The sequence below is a fragment of the Monopterus albus genome, unplaced genomic scaffold (genome assembly GCF_001952655.1).
Source record: "Monopterus albus unplaced genomic scaffold, M_albus_1.0 scaffold1.1, whole genome shotgun sequence".
Taxonomy (NCBI): Eukaryota; Metazoa; Chordata; class Actinopteri; order Synbranchiformes; family Synbranchidae; genus Monopterus; species Monopterus albus.
This window is the reverse complement of record NW_018127881.1, coordinates 5,352,308-5,369,384: the sequence shown is the minus strand read 5'-3', so window position 1 is coordinate 5,369,384 and position 17,077 is coordinate 5,352,308. Positions and strand designations below refer to the sequence as shown.

Here is a 17,077-nt window from a genome sequence, read left to right as displayed (position 1 = left end):
GGGGGTACAGCGGAGGTGAGAAGGTCAACAAGAAGGCGCAGGCCTCCAAAAAGACTGACCTGTTGATGGGTAAAAGACATGTGCGGGTGGTGAGCACTACACCTTTTAAAAGGGGGGTAGTCTGTAAGAAAAAAAAAAAAAAAAAAAAAGGTCATAGCAGAAACAAGATTATGACTCCATATGAATAAAATTTGATGCATTCCAGTCTGGCTTTGATAGTAATTAAAAAAGAAAATTATAATATTATTTATAATTTGAGATATCCAGGAATCCTCCCTCAGTAGCCCTTACAATCTGTGGTCAACAAATTGGTGGTTCAGTAAAATTTATTGTGCCTGTCTTGCAGTGTTACAGATTTGTCATTGCATTTTTTGTTTTGCAGGCAAGATGTTGCGGCTTCGCTGTAAAACAAAAAATGGGAGCCACATAATGCAGGGTTTGACTCATCAGTCCTGCGTCCAAGAGCTGAAGACTAAGGTGGAGGAGCTGACTGGTATTCCCTGTGATGTGCAGAAAATTATGGTTGGTTACCCACCATCCAGCCTCGATCTTCGAAATGGAGATGCTCACCTCAAGGACTACCCCATCAAATCAGGTATGCTGTCAAAATCACACCCTTTATTGTATTTGATTATTTTAATTACGTAAGGGTCCATAGATTAGGAGAGATTCTTGGAACTAGCAATTTTAAGACAAAAAAGATTGTGCTTTTTGGTCGAGGGTATGGAACTTTCTTAACAGATTGATAAAGCAGCCAAGACATTGATCTCTTAAAAAGCTTTAAAAATGCCTTTACTATTTTGGCAAGTTCTATAAACAGAAGATGATTAAAGTGAAATTCCCAGCATTTCGGCATCTAGCTTTTTTCAGAAGGTTGCAGAAAAAAGAATGGCAGGGCAAACTTAAGTAGGCAGAGGAAGGTGATGTTTCATTCATTTGTACAGCTTGTGTATGCTTCTGATATAGATGCTTCACTGTTTCCTATGTTTTTACATGTGTTCTCTATCGGGGGATGCTGCCTCTGGTGTCTCCATTAGGTTTTCTAAAAGTGAGGGACTGTGGCTAACTAACTAGTCTGGTCATGTCTTGATTACTAAATGATTTCACCTTCCTCTGAAGGCCAGATGCCAAAATGCTTCAGTTACCTTTTTAATGATATTCTGCTTTCAGAACTTGCCAGAATAATAAAGCCATTTTAGCTTTTTAGAGATGAGTGCCTTGGTTGCTTCTTCAGTCTATTTTATTTATGTTCCATTATGTTTCAAGAGTAGTGTAGTTCTGAATTAATGTTAAAGTAAGTTTTACAAGAGATGATCTTTACCTGTGGACAGTGACTCTTTTGATTTACATTTGAGACATTTCAAATCTGCGCAAAAGATCAATTGACCTGCTTTATTAACATCACTAACAAACAATATAGATGTTTTTTCTCCTTAGTGTCTTTACTAAGGTATGACCAGGCTTGATGGTGTTATCCTCTACAGGAGACACACTCATTGTTGAAGAAGAAAAAAACAAGCCAAAGCCTCAGGATCGTCCCACTGTGACAAAAGCACCATGCCTGGAAGCCTCACCTGTGTTGGCACGCCGGGTGGTCCCAGCTGACAACTCCTGCCTCTTCACCAGTGTGTATTATGTGGTGGAAGGTGGTGTATATGACCCTGCCTGTGTCCCTGAGATGCGAGGCCTCATCGCTCAGATTGTGTCGAGTGACCCTGCGGCTTACTGCGAAGCTGTGTTAGGAAAGACCAACGAGGAGTACTGCTCCTGGATAAAACGTGATGACACCTGGGGAGGAGCCATCGAGGTGTCCATCCTCTCCAAGTTTTACCAGTGTGAGATCTGTGTGGTGGACACTCAGACAGTCCGAGTGGATCGATTTGGGGAGGATGCTGGCTACCACAAACGTGTGCTGCTCATCTATGATGGCATCCACTATGACCCACTCCAGAAAGAGATCCCTGGCTCTGACGCCCCGCCCCAGACTATCTTCTCCACCACAGATGACATAATCCTGGCCCAGGCCCTGGAGTTGGCAGATGAGGCTCGCCGTAAACGACAGTTCACGGACGTTAACCGCTTTGCATTGCGTTGCATGGTGTGCCAGACAGGCCTGGTGGGACAAAAGGAAGCTCGTGAGCATGCTAAGGAGACAGGCCACACCAATTTTGGTGAAGTGTGAACATTTTGCTCAACCACCACCAACCCCTGCACCCCACATCTGGCAACACTGTTTGTCTGCTTGTGTGATCCTCTACCTCACATTGTCCTGCAACATCTATGGATAATCTGCAGACTCTAGGTGAATCCCAGTTCCCTTATTTTATCACTCCTCAGTCCTTTATCTCCACTTGATCCATCTTAAACCTCTTATCTGCTCTGAGGAGCAAGAAGTGAGGAGGCTGCGTGGAGGAGCTATAATCGAGGATACATGAGTGTGGAACTCTGTTACGGGTTGACATGCCCCTGTATTGAAAATCAATTTGAGATTAGATACTTCAGATGAAGGACCAGAGGAAAGGATGTCAGTTAAAACATGTTTCCTCGGTTCCTCTCCCCTCGCATTTTACATGGGCGGGGTCTAAGATGCCAGTGAGGGAAACATGGATGCAATTGGGGAACTGGGATTCAACTTCTGTGTTCAGCCTGCTCAGTGTTACTTTTTAACTGCTCTCAGTTCACAGTGTCAGAAATGTATGGGAGAGGATTGGGGCCACAGTAAAAATATGAGTTCTGACTTTTTTGTTTGTTTTAAAGCCAGAACACACTTAAATTAATTAGAGTAACTACTGTATATACATGTACTGAGCAGGAGTTGGAAAGCTTCAGAAACTGCTTGAGAAATGTAAACAAATAGGCCTGTAGCCTAGGCTAAGCCAGTATTGTAAATCCTACAAGCTATTAGCCTATCTATAATGAATGAGCTTAAATATAATTCTTTTCAAAGAAGTTTTTTTTTTGGCATAGTATTTTGGAAGTTGATGATAAAAGAATGGAAAAAAAAAATCGCATTGGGTTTTTTCCTTTAATACCCCCTAAAACTTAAATTTGCATGGCATGATAATTTTCATACTGTGAAACTGGGATACCGCTGCAACCCTACAGGACGCAAAGTAGATTTTTTACAGTGGCCCTGACCCTCTTTGGTAGAAATGCTAATTGTTCTGATGTGATTAAACAATAATGTCTGATAGAATAGTTTCAGATCTGATTAACTTGGTCAAGTAAAATATGCAAACAATTCTTAGGACATGTTTTAATCTCTTTAGATGACTCAGTGGCTGGGCTGTATTGAGACTGATGGCTTTTATATACTGTATGTGACGAAACCCCACCGTCTGGCTCTACAAATAGTTTAAAACACCCACTAAGAATTATTTGCACTTTGTGGTCCTGTTCACTGTTGTCTTAGACACGACACACTAAGTTTGACTGTTACTCATTTTGTTGGTTATGTAGCATGTTTTTTATTATCCTTTGTGGACATGTTTGTTAGGAACTTTTCCGATACTTAGAACTGATAATTTGGTTTGACTTGTTCAGAACAGATGGGCTGTAATAATGCTAAGCTGGATTTATCTACGTATATACACATGTGCTATCTGTGACATCCTTTTGAATTTAATGAGCAGTGGCCAGTGGGAATGGATTTTGAGACTGCAGTTATGCATTTTGAAATACATATAGCAAATTTTGATCCACAATTATCCCAGTTACTACAAATTTTCTCTCCTTTTTGATGTTGCAATGCCATTTATCTGCAAGTTTGTTTTAAACTAGACAAAATTTTAACATTATGGTGCTGAAACAAAACATTTCATAAAATTTACTGTATAGCGCTTTGATTTTCTCCACTGGAACGATGAGTTATCAGGAGTAACTGGTGAGCAATTGTCATCTGTCATGCTGGAAGAACTCATCTTTTTGAATTTATTTTTGCTGTTTTATATTGCTGCAAGTTTAGAAAAACACAAAGCATTGTGGGGTGTTTGGCCATTGCATTACTAAACAATCATGGTGAAAGGACAGTGTACTGACTAGAAATCTGAGGCGAGTGATGTTGTAGGAGAGATTTTTCTCAATAACCCTTCATTTACACTGGGTGCAGCTGCATTTCATAACAACTGTAACTGTTAACTCAGCCTAACTTAGGTTACAGCAAATCAATAAACAGTTAAAACAGACAAAAATGAAAGCATTTAACTACGCAGCCTACTCATTGTAGAAGCTCAAAAACAAGGAGAAGAAAGCCTACACAAGTCTGCACCACAGCCGCACGTGGTGTGGGACGAAGCCCTGCGGAGGACACAGCAATACGCATCACAGACGAATGTGACAGTGACACCCAGTGGAAATGAGTTGTTTGGCTACGTTCACTTTGCAGGCCTTAATGATCACTTTGGGTTTTGTTCCTGTCAGATCTGATCTTTTTGTGTTCATGGTTCACATTTATGCCTTTAAGTGATATATATCTGGCTGCATTTGTAAACACTTGAGGTCCTAAACCATTAACTCTCAGATTTTAAGTGAAATATGAGCTGTGTCATTAGTACAAAGGTCAGATTGTACAAGTTCCTCAGAAACTACTTGTTTACGATATGTTTGATCACTTCGGCATGTAATGTGAACGTAGCCTTAATGCATTTACTGTTGCGGCAGTCCATGCTTGATAAGTTTTGTTAATCAGTACTGGCCATTTCCTTTGCAGTTTTAATTTTTAATCTCACGTTTACAGCCCATAGCATGGCTCTTTGGGCTCCAGTAGTAGTGCTTGTCCAAACTGCTACTCTGATCCACTGTATGTTTTTGCACAAATGGAATATGTTCTCACATTTTCAGCTAAAGAGAGGTATCATCTCTTTGCTTACTTGATACTCACTGCCTATAGGGATCATGAATGCGGTTATATTATGGCTAGCTGGAGGAGGCCATTACGATATTCCACATACCTGTGATCACAGTATTGGCACTGAGGTGATGCCAAAAACATGTCACATCACAGCGGAGAACTGGAGTGGAGCTTTCTTTAAGAGCAGGTGTTGGGAATATATGAAAGAAAGGGGAAATAAATCAAATTATTTCATTGTTTGGAGTACCCTACATCTGTTACCTTAAGTAGTTTAACAGCGAGTATGGATTATGAGCTTGCATAAAAATGAAACTATGAAATGGCATTTTGTAATTTGTATTAACCAAGTTGTCATGACTCTTCAAGGACAATAACAATGAATGTTGCACACAAAGCACTACAGAATAACTGGATTTACTTGATATTTTCAGTGTTGCGCCACAATTAAAAGTTATAGTCAACATTGTTGTGTACGAGTTGTTCTGTAGCAGCCATTTCTCTCTTTTTTTCAGTTCATTTGTGTATTACAATTCTGTTCAACACACTTCCTGTTAATTATTGTAATACTATCTGTGTCGGTATTGCGCATCTCAGTAAGTCAGGAAAAGCACAGAGATAATGTGAATATTGGCTGTATTTGTGACAGCTTTAGGGCCATGGTGTATTTATTTGGTCAGTAGGAAGGAGTCAGCATTGTGATATACCTGTGCTTTTTCTCCTACAGTGAAACAAAATGCCTGCTGTTTAAGAGGCCTCTCTTCTGTTCATTTTAAATTCAGTTTATTCTATCCAATGGTGAGATTGTAGCTGTGTCCCAAACTCTATACAACATAATGTAATGCGTTTTTGCTGTTAGTTTTCAGGGTTAGTCTTTTTACAATGTGCAGTGTTTAATATTTTAACTGTAATGTTCAGATACTACAGTATAACTGGGTTTACAGTTACAATCAAACAGATTGTTTTCTATTGCGATTTCTGAGGAAGTTGGCTACTACACTCCATGATCCTTTGTTCCGAGTAACATGGTTTAGTAATGTTATAGAATTGTTGTACCCGGTACTTTTTACCATACTGACTCTGAGAGAGGAGACAGTCCAAGTAACTACAAAACAGTGCTGATTTATTCCATGAACACAGGTAAAATTAACATTACACGCTCAGGTATCTTGCACCTCCAACCTGCTCGCAGGCAGATGTAAGATGAAAGACCCTGAACCCACCAGGCCTATACATTATATCCCCTCGGTTGGGCTAGCCCCATACTACACAGAAACGTCAACCGAGACGTCTCTGTTACCAGCTTTGCAGCTGGTCATAGCAGTAGTCAAAACATGAAGCAAATCAATGTGTGTGTGTGTGTCTGTTGATTAAGTGGTGTGTAACTAAAAACATTCTCACAGACTTCTAGTACACGTCGTGACTTAAACATAAGAACATATTATGGCTAAGGCTACAGTTATACACATCATAATAATATTAAACATCCTGTCTGCTGACAGTCATCAACTCTTCTCTCTAGTTATCCTTGACCAGATGTACCCTGTAGAAACTCATAAGCATGACTAAGCATTTAACAGTCTAACTAGACATCCTATCTCCACTAAACATTTCTAATACATAAAGTATCTATCCAATTTCTATCTGACTAAAAATACCTAACAATTCTAACAGAATCTTTAGTACTGAATGCAACACTGTCAAGCCAAATCTCTTGTCGACTCACTCTCTATTTGCTTGAAGGCTCAATTCAACTCTCCTAAAGAGCCGAGACAACCAAACCAATGACTTTCGCTGCGTCCGAAACCGCATACTGTGACAGTACGTACTGAAAGAGATGAAGTACCTACTTACTGACCGTTAAAACAGTAGGTACTGTATAGTATGAAGCCTGGTAGTATGAATGAGATTCGGACGTACTACATCCGCCATGTTGATACATCACGTGACATACGTTTTCATAGCAGCGTCTTCTTCGTTGGATAACTCCTCTCCCGGGGCATCATGGGATAGTGAAGTGTCCATCGTATGCACACTGCAAAATCCAACCGGAAGCAGTAGGTCATCCGGGTACTTTTCGCCTACTGTTTTTGGAATACTACGAATCCGGACATACTACTCGCCTCGCCTACTGCTTTTCGCCTACTATACAGTATGGTAGTAGGCGATTTCGGACGCAGCCAGGGTTTCGATACGGAATGCGGCAGTAAAGTGCGCCTAACGTCACTAGTCACGTGACCAAACCACGCCTCGGCATAGTGGTCTGATACAACCGCTTCATGAGCTACTGCGCATGTGTGGGAGCCTCGGGTGTCGGGACCATCAGTACTGACAGGTGAAGTAAATAACATTGATGAGCTCGGTACAGCCACCTGTCAGTGGATGGAGTATATTAGGCAGCAAATCAACAGTATCCAAGGAACGAAGGAAGTGAACTGGCGATAGGGACATAGACGCACAAGGCTCGCTGATGAGGTTGACCTACTGTAGATCTTTTGCAATTAAATTTTAATGTTTAGCGTTCTCTGTGTATATGTAGATGCTTAGCCGTTACTCTGAGGTAAAGCAGTTGAATAAATGTATAGTTTCAAGTTCATGTAAGCTACTTTATCTAGCGTTAGCAAAACTCTGCTAGCAAACCTTTCGGGCTGAAGGCAAACCAGGCGTGTGCCCTCCAAGTAGTTCCATGTGTGATTAGCCTTCCGATGAGTTATTGTTTTGCTTTAGCATGTTCATTTTAACAATAAGGTTGATTGTTAAAACTTGTTTCTAGGAAGTGTTGCTGTGACCTAGCGGTAACTAGGCTCTGTAGTGTTACTGTAGGCTACTTTTACTTGGCGTTAGCGGGAACTGAATGTTGGCAAACCTCTGCTAGCAATAAGCCTTTCCAGCTGGAAGGCGAGCCAGGCCTGTGCCCTCTAATTAGTTCCATGTGTGGTTAGCCTTCCGGTACGCCATTCAGCATGTTCATTTTAACAAGGTTAATTGTTAAAACTTGCTTCTAGGGAATTTTGCCATACCTGTTTTGTGTAGATTAAACTCGTATTCAAAATATCAGCAGAGAATCTCGTATCTAAATCTGAATTGCTAAAGGTTCTCGAGAATCCACAAATTAAGACTAACTGGAGGATGACTTGCATGAAGCTGCAAGTAATGGAGTATTGTATTTTTTTTTTTTTTTTTGAGGGAGACAACACGTGAAGTTAACACAGCTCAGTGCTTATAACTCAGATATTGTGTAGAAAATACTAAACACAGATGTGCTCTTCAAATTAAGATTTTTCATTGTAAATTTCATATTTGTGACTTGTCTTCTACTCCTGTTCTACATTCAAGGTGGCAGTGACCAGAGGATCCTGTCTCTGTTGGCTACACACCATTCTCCAGATGATCACCAACAGTGGGGAAACTCGTGCTTTACATTTTCCCTTCCTTACAAATTGACAACTACGCTCCCCTACTGAGCTATGGGTGGGTAAATTCACCAGAACAATAGAAACAATGGTGTACTTTCATACGCAGATTTGTACAAAATACTCCATCTTTGCATATGTTCTTTGCAGGCTTTTTTTTTTTAGGATGCAGTGTATGGGTTGGTGGTTTTATTGTATTGTTGTATGAAGGACATCTTTGTTCATGAATAAAGGTAGCGGTGCAGTGAAAGGTAGGTGACAATGTGACATGAGGTGGATTCACTAGCTTTTTAATTGCCATTACAGGCTTTCTCATCCATTATTGGCTTCATACAATATTTTGAATATAGACCTTGTGGTGTGATCAAAACCTACAGAGGTGCTAAAAATTATTGTATAATTTTGTCAGAATTGTATTGAGACTGTACTAGTACTTGATAGTACTTTATTACCCATGCTCACTTGCTATATTTTGGTAATATGCACAACAGTAGGACTAACTATACTCTGCATAGATGTATACATAATATTCCTTTATTTCATGAAAGGAAAGTATCTGTAAAACAATATCTTAACACTTCATATATATTGTACAGTGCACCTGAAGACCTGAGTACATCAACTCCAGAACTTGGAGGCATGTGGCCCACTGAAGACAACCCAAAACGTTGGGTGTTCACACAACAAACCTCCAGACAATTCAGATAAGTAAATTGTTCAGAGCATTGTGAAATGTTGCATCAGATTCTTATTGCTGTGAATAGCTTCTCAAAGTGAAATTTAACATTCCTTTAGTTTAGCATTGCTTAAATTGAACCTTTTTACAGGAGTGGTGCTTTACAACTGCAGAGTAATTTAAATTGCTGTTGAAGATCAAATTTGCATGGCCTGCATGGCCCTGTGATAAACAAAATGGGAATTGTTTAAAGTGAATGTTCCTTACATGCTCTGACATCAGCAGTATGGCCTTTTCTTGGGACTTGCCACCAGTAATTCAGAGATGGCATCTTGTATTTCAGGTTTTCCTACCCCGATTTTGTCTAATTGATTTGGAACTTTGCAGTGTGTAAGGATGTCCGTTGTAGAGCATATCATGCTTTAAACTCGAGCTTCTCCATTTCTCCCTTAGGCAATGCTTAACCAGATGTCATTCTGTGGCCAGTCAGCAGCATTCATGAGGACAGGCAGGATAGACAGGTTTGTTTATAAATGGACAATATTATTATTGAAATTAAAGCTTTACAAAACTTTTTTTTTTGCAGCCACTCCATCCCAGCTCATCCAGCTGCTGATCTTTTTGGCAATATGTGAAATCCCTACTGGTCAAACCTCAAGGTAGAGTACCTCAGTTTCTCCATGTGCCTGGACCACAGTTGACGACTTCTCCAGTCATGCAACTTGTGAGTTCTCCTGGAGTTGCATGACTGGACAAGTCACATGGAGAAACTGAGGTAGTCTACCTTGAGGTTTGACCAGTAGGGATTTCCCATCTTATGCCAAAACTTCAGTAGCATGCAAGAAGGAGGGTACTCCATATCGGAGTAGTGCATTTAAAAAAAGGCCCTGTGTTTGACATTCATTCTTGTCAGGGCTTTTTTTTTTTTTTAATTGTGGTTTTACTTCAATAAAGCTATTGAACTGTCTGGTTTTGCTTCTTACTCATCTTGGCCCAAGACTAAACAAGTTCAGTGAAGAACAAACTTCAGCACAGTCTTTCTCTCTTTTTTTTTTTTTTTAACTCAAAGCTGCTTACAAGTTAGCTTCTGCATTATATTTGCCATGAACACTGGAAGTTTTCACTAAAGCTTCATTCTAACCATGTGAATATAAATGCAGAGGGAAAGCACTTATAGATATTTACAGCTGTCTTAACCTCTAGAGTCCTGAGCTTTGGAAACCCAAGCTGTGCGGTCCTCATATGAGGACGCAGGGACTCTAGAGGTTAAACTTCCTAGTTAGTGGAAAAACAGGTCAGAATGAAATATCCTATAACAGCAACTTTGTGCTCGATGTTTTGAGACTTTTCATATCAAACACTTTCAAAAGTAGTGGGGGGGGCTGAACCTATCAGTACTAGTAATATTCGGACCACCTCAACTTGTTGACATCCTTGTGACACACCCGAGACTATTGAAAGATACATGGACAGACATAACTAAGGCAGAATTAGTCCTATATTACTCTGATCACAAACTAGCACATTTTACACAAATAAGATTCATTAAAGGCTATTGCATTCCTTATTCAGGTTTCTCAGTATTAAATCTTGTTTGTATAGCGCCAAATAACAAAAGTCATCTCAGGACACTTTACAAAGTAAGGTCTAGACCTTACTGTTATCAATATTATTACATAGGGAAAACCCAACAAATCTTCCTTGAGCAAGCACTTGGTGGGCAGCCTTCTGCCTCGACCGGTTGGGCTGAGTGGATAGGGGAGAGAGAAAAGCAACAAGACAACAATCAAACACTGATCAGGTCGATGTGGCTGGTGACTGCTCATCAGAGACAGAGCTCCAGGGCAACCTGCAGAAAGGTACAGCGAGAGAGAGAGGACACACTACAGGAAAGAGGTATATGATGCACTTGGAGGCTAAACGGGAGTTTTAATGACAACTGTTTAATCAATTCATATTTCTTGCACATCTGAGCCTCTCCTCCCCTACTCACAATGTAGTAACGGCATCTGTACTTTTTAGTTTCTGCTTCTTACCATACCTTTTTATCTCACTTGATAGTTTCTTTTGAGAATTAGATGAATAAAAAGGATATCCAGTATAAGCCTAATCATGAGACTTCAGTAATCCCTGGTAAGAAATGTACAAGCTACTCACCAGATGTTCAAATTTTACATTAACATTATCCCTACCTTTACCAGCTACAACATTAAAATGAACACAATAATGCACCAGAAATGATCAAATATACACCAACATGAAATGCATTCGATTATTGTTCTGCACAGTGACTACGTTTACTTTTGGTAATTTAGGTATATTTCGCTGCTAATGACTTTGCACTGTTATTCAAGTAACATTTTGAATGTATCACTTACCACTAACAGGACATCTCAGTAAAAAGACGCCGACCGGTTTGGACCTCACTGGTGGTGGGTCTTCATCAGGGCGGAAACATACAGGTGCAAACAATTTGTTAAGTTTCCTTGCTGATGAAGACCCGGTGAGGTCCAAACCGGCTTGGCGTTTTTTATTGAGCTGAATGATTAACAGTAAATACAGAAGACATTTACATTAATGGGGTACGTAAAACTAGAGGAGTTCTTTCATTTACAAGACTACACATCCAACAGGGAATAAGTTACAAGTCAACTCTAAGAGATTTCTCCTAGATTGAGCAGGTTTCACAATTAGCCTGACAATTGACATGCTTAAGCAAAGCAAAATACTACTGGACGGCTAAGGTTACCCTTGAAAATTTTCTTGCTAGCAGAGGTTTGCTAACGTTCTACATTAGCATTCGGCTAACGCTAGATAAAGTATCCAACCTGGAATAGAAAACATAAATCTGAACAACTGTGTTAACAGCGAAGCACCTGCCTACGACACACGCAACATTTACTGTGATTTTCTACAAGTTTCTAATGCGTCTCACCTGAGTAGCAGAACGTCGACCATCTTGAATCTTCACTACAACCAAACTTACAAAACCCCCACCGGAAACTAATTTGAAGAACCCAGCTACCACCTGATTGGACAATTTGACTCTGCTCTGTGATTGGACCGTCACTGTCCAATCAGATTCAGATGTGATTCACACTAAATCTCAGTGCTCCTAGTTGTATGTGCAATTTGCTTCTGCCTGAACACAGATGTTCACAAACACGCTTGTTTTCAGTGTCTTTGTGTAACATAATTTGTTTACAGATTTTATTCGCACGTTCAAAAACGTTTTTACGTACAAATCTTTCCTACACATGCTCACAAAAATTGTGACCATGTAGATACATTGAAAGCTGCAGAAAAGCTACTACATGGAACTTGTGATGAGATTGTTTTATCACCGCTATTATTAATTGCAGACTTATTTAGAAGTCAAAATAAAGCCCATCTACCATGTTTAAACATTGATAGTAAAGAAATGACATTCAAACACTCATCACTAAAGATATCAGCAGAGGAAAATAAAAGAAAAAAGTAACAGGCTTCACGTGTGTAACAAGACTGATCAGGTGTTAATGTTACCTGGGCATGTGGTTTGCATTGTAAGGAACCAACACAACTTTGTGTCCCTCCAGTAGAGTGTTCTCGTTTATCTTCATGGTGCCAAACCAGACACAAACATCAATACCACAAATAAACTAACATATTTTGGTCAGTCCAAAATGTCACATACTGCAAAGATTTATAAATTTCTATGTTTTTTAATGGGAAAAAGTCATGCCACTTCAAAATACACTTCCAGTGTCTACTAAAAAGGCACAATAAACTGCTTTGAGCAGGGCAATAACTTAATAACAGCCAATTATATAATCACAGAATATATTGACCATTATAAAATAAAAATGGCTGATGTAAGATAATTTCAGAAGAAAAGATATATTTGCATGAAGCAATTAAAACAAATTATTGGCCAGTATAATACTATGAACACAAATGTCAAGAAATAGCTAACATACTATGGAAGCAAAACGGCATCATAATGATTTGAATTTATATCAGCATCTGAATAATAGGTTTTGAAATATTATACTTTGAATTCTATATTCTGCATTAATTAATTAATGCACTCTGAATTTTACGCAGTGAAATTACAAGTAGAGATTTTCAAGTTAGAAAAATACATAATTTCGATTTCAAACCACACCAATATTATTAAAATAATTCAAATATAAAAATGTACATGTCTAATTTTCAAAAAATATATTCAATGCGTTTGTTTCAAGAACCACTATTCAGAACCAGAAAGTTCAATCAACTCATAATTCAGACTGTGACATTCAGGTGCAGAAATTCAGGTGCAGAAATTCAAGTGCAGAAATTCAAAACAACATCCGGGACACTGGGCGGTAGCAATCAAACGACAATGCCATCGATCGGATCCCTGGCCAATCGGGTAAACACAGGTCAGTCATGTGACCCTAGAGGTGGAAGTTTCCTGTAGTGCTGTGGCGCCAATGAACAACAAATGGAATGTGGACAGTCTTAACAAAAAGACCTGATACAGTGGGCTTGCTCTTCCCAGGTGAAGGAGCTTCACACCCTGTTCCTGAGTTAATCTCAAATGAATGACATATATTTTTTGTGTTTGATAAAACACCTAACTCTTTAGGAATCAATGGTTTGAATGGAAGCTTTGTTGTTGCAAAGCTGAAGGATTTTATTTGATTGTTCTTAAGTGATGTTTATTATAATTTCAGTTTTATTTTCTGCAAAAATAAAAGTTAATTCAGCATCATCTCACAGATGGAAAAGGTATAGTAGTAAAATGTAGTTGACCCTTTGCTGTTTTCAATAAAGGTTCTTCTTCAGCGCATCACCTGGCCTTTCGACACAAGTGATAGTAACAGGTTCAGGTCTGTTGTCTTATTGTGTCATGAGACCTCACTTGGTCATGTGACATGTGGTTGTAGATATGGGTAGGTCATATACTCCATAATGTTGAAGAGTGTAATTAACCCTGTCCCTGCTGCTCTTCCAGCACCAGCTTTCCGGTGTCAGCTTTGCCACTGTTCTCCCAGTCAATCAGTGGAATGTTGACAGTCTTAAAAACAAAAGAGTCATGCCAAAAGTTAGTTTCCATTTGATGTTCTTGCATAAGTAAACAAATGTAACAGCAGGCAGTTAATTAAAATAAAATACCTCCACATTTTCTGGTGATGGAACTGGGTAAGAGATGTGACCTAGCTGGTCAGGAGTCATGTGGTTCTCAGTTCTTATGGGATGGTTGTCCCAGCCACTTTGGAAATGCATGGCAGGAACGCATAATGGCAACAAAGGAGGTGCAGAACACTGGAGATGTTGAGGAAGCCTTCTTCTTCTAGGTAGTGTAGAACATCATAATAGATGCTCGTCACTGCTGCCCACACATCTCTCCATAACCTTTTGATTCTGGAACGCAAATTTACTTTGCCTGCGTGCAGACAGGCACCATGAATATATATATAGATGTACTTTGATAATACCATGTATACCATGTTCAGGATATCTGGCTTTACAATATAAATATATTCTGACATAATACTTGCATAATTATGTTTACAAATCCACTGGTATGTAACCCTCATATAATATCACAGTAGGACTGCTGTACGTTAATTGACCAGCGTATTTCAGTGCTCCAAAATGAGCTTTTAATTAATGAGAGAGGGTAATAATTTTTTACATTATTGATTAATTTCATCAGTGTTAAGATGTCCTTCTGCAAACTGGTGCGATACAAGATTATTGCTACCCTAACACAACGTTTTAAAGACAGTTATCACTTACCGGCGCACTGCCCTCCTCCGCCATCACTTCGAAAATCACAGGTGAAAACTTTCCCTCCTCTGTACTTTCCTTTGTTGTTCATTCGCGCCACAGCAGGAAACTTCCGCCTCTAGGGTCACATGACTGACCTGTGTTTACCCGATTGGCCAGGGATCCGATCGATGGCATTGTCGCTCGATTGCTACTACCCAGTGTCCCGGATGTTGTTTTGAATTTCTGCACCTGAATGTCACAGTCTGAATTATGAGTTGATTGAACTTTCTGGTTCTGAAAAGTGGTTCTTGAAATAAACGCATTGAATATATTTTTTGAAAATTAGACATATACATTTTTATATTTGAGTTATTTTAATAATATTAGTGTGGTTTGAAATCGAAATTATGTATTTTTCAAACTTGAAAATCTCTACTTGTAATTTCACTGCGTAAAATTCAGAGTGCATTAATTCAGAATAGAATTCAAAGTATAATATTTCAAAACCTATTATTCAGATGCTGATATAAATTTAAATCATTATGATGCCGTTTTGCTTCCATAACATACCTTCAACATGTTTTTTTCCCCCCACAAAATCCCTTCCTAGAATACACAGACAAAAAGAACAACAGATGAACATTTATGGTTTAGTCTTTACCATGACAGACAATACCAGCTCAATACATTAGTTTTGTGACAGGAACACATTTCTTTGTCTACTGCTGATATACAGTGTGTCCGGCAACATTTTCTAACCGGACACGAAACATACAGTGCTTTCAAAATTCAAGGAAGAAACACTTGACACAGCATATCCTTCAGAATCCACCAAGTACATTCTCTCAAATCGACACCAAATCTATAACATATCAACAGATAATGGGATTATAGGGATATGCATTATATGAATAATAAACAGATGGTTGGTACATGGTAGATAAGTGCTTTTAGATTAGCCATTCTCAATCAGTGGGCCTCTGGTGGCCATAGCACATATTTACAGCCAAGTTTATTTATTTTGTGTTGTACTTTTTTTTTTTCTCATTTATTTGGGAACTGGTCCTTGGAAATTTTTTACAACCAAAATTGAGCCTTAAGTGGCAGCTGTGGCTCAGGGGAATAGAGTGGTCGTCTCCCAATTGGAAAATTGGTGGTTCGATTCCCATTCTTCCCAGTCCCCAGTCCCATAGGTCGAAGTGTCCTCAGGCAAGACAATGAACCCCTAGTTGCCCCTGGTGGCCTGACAATGACTGACAGCGCCGCCATAAAAAACAACAACAACAAAAAAAAACCCACACAAAATAAACATCATTTAAACTGTAGCAGCTGTGGCTCAGGAGGTAGAGTGGTTGTCCCCCAACCGGAAAGTCAGGGGTTTGATTCCTGTTCTCCTCAGTCCACATGCTGAAGTGTCCTTGGGCAATACACTGAGTCCCTAGTTGTCCCCGATGGCCAGAGCAACACCTTGCAGGGTCAGTACCACCATTGGTATTGGTGTGTGTGTGTGTTTGTGTGTGTGTGTGTGAATTGGCACTGCAGATGGCTACCTCGGTTCTCTACCGGAGACAAACTCCTTGTGTGTGTGTGTGTGTGTGTGTGACATACTTGGCCAATAAAAGTAATTATTATCATTATCAAGTTATAAAAACTTGAGAACCCGTGTTTTAGATTATAAAAATATTCTTACAGTGTCTACTTTATAACATGTTCTGCAGTACTGCAAACTGATTTTCATATTAATGCATACATTGTTGCTGTTACATTCAGTAGCACATTTTCATAAGAAACTGCTCATCCTACATTTACTCTAACTATCATTTCCAAAAAATTGGCAAAATAAAATTTCTTTCCATCTTTGGGTATAAACTTTTGTGCTGTGAAGAAAAATTTCTTCAGCTTCACTCAGAAACGGACACAGCCAGTATTGACTTCTGAGCTGTCAAAGTCGATTCCTTCGCACAGGGACTCCTTAAAAAGAAAAAGAAAAAAAAGACAATGCCACTGACATTAACAAATTATTGCCTTACAGCGGCAAAATCTATTCAAGGAAACTAATAGCTTCTCAGGTGGCCCGTGCTTCACAAGTTCCTATTTGAAAAATTAGGTCATTACAGAATGTGGACTGTGGTAAAACAGCCATAATACTGACCCATTCACTACATGTTCACCCTGTGCATGATTGTCTCTAAACCATTATCTTGTATGCTTCAGTTTATGCAATGACAAGGAAGTCAGTATCCAAATATTTTGAGTTCCATAAGTGAATGTATGTACAGTAGCAACATCTTATTCCTGTTATGAAATACAGTGGGTACAGAAAGTATTCAGACCCCCTTAAATTTTTCACTCTTTGTTATATTGCAGCCATATGCTAAAATCATTTAAGTTCATTTTTTT

At 39.2% G+C, this 17,077-nt stretch overlaps 2 protein-coding genes and 2 long non-coding RNA genes across 9 annotated transcripts in view; 2 read left to right on the top strand and 2 right to left on the bottom strand.

Annotated features, from left to right (window-relative positions):
• yod1 (YOD1 deubiquitinase) overlaps nt 1–5,127 on the top strand; it is a 15,924-nt gene extending 10,797 nt beyond the window's left edge. For both annotated transcript variants that reach the window (XM_020593626.1, XM_020593544.1), the window contains exons 2-3: nt 383–595; nt 1,485–5,127. In XM_020593626.1, the coding sequence (XP_020449282.1) occupies nt 383–595; nt 1,485–2,182 (911 nt within the window). In that variant the 3' untranslated portion in view covers nt 2,183–5,127. The remainder of the gene's footprint in view (nt 1–382; nt 596–1,484) is intronic.
• Nucleotides 5,128–6,946: 1,819 nt separating this feature from the next.
• LOC109969282 (uncharacterized) lies at nt 6,947–9,593 on the top strand. 3 transcript variants are annotated; one of them, XR_002276249.1, is made up of 4 exons: nt 7,190–7,321; nt 8,183–8,317; nt 8,425–8,510; nt 8,856–9,593. It is a non-coding gene; the product is annotated as an uncharacterized LOC109969282 (long non-coding RNA). The 3 variants fall into 3 exon arrangements; XR_002276253.1 differs by lacking the exons at nt 7,190–7,321; nt 8,425–8,510 and adding an exon at nt 6,947–7,181; XR_002276247.1 differs by lacking the exon at nt 8,425–8,510 and having other exon boundaries at nt 8,856–9,592.
• A 4,171-nt stretch (nt 9,594–13,764) lies between these two features.
• On the bottom strand, nt 13,765–14,878 carry LOC109970914 (uncharacterized). Its single transcript, XR_002276470.1, has 3 exons — nt 14,705–14,878; nt 14,078–14,326; nt 13,765–13,979 (listed from the first exon to the last, which is right to left on the bottom strand). It is a non-coding gene; the product is annotated as an uncharacterized LOC109970914 (long non-coding RNA).
• A 229-nt stretch (nt 14,879–15,107) lies between these two features.
• The window catches only part of pfkfb2b (6-phosphofructo-2-kinase/fructose-2,6-biphosphatase 2b), a 12,670-nt gene continuing 10,700 nt past the window's right edge, over nt 15,108–17,077 (bottom strand). For 2 of the 3 annotated variants that reach the window (XM_020590804.1, XM_020590973.1), the window contains one exon: nt 15,108–16,648. In XM_020590804.1, coding sequence (XP_020446460.1) covers nt 16,579–16,648 — 70 coding nt within the window. In that variant the 3' untranslated portion in view covers nt 15,108–16,578. The remainder of the gene's footprint in view (nt 16,649–17,077) is intronic. The other variant, XM_020590887.1, reaches the window with a different exon arrangement.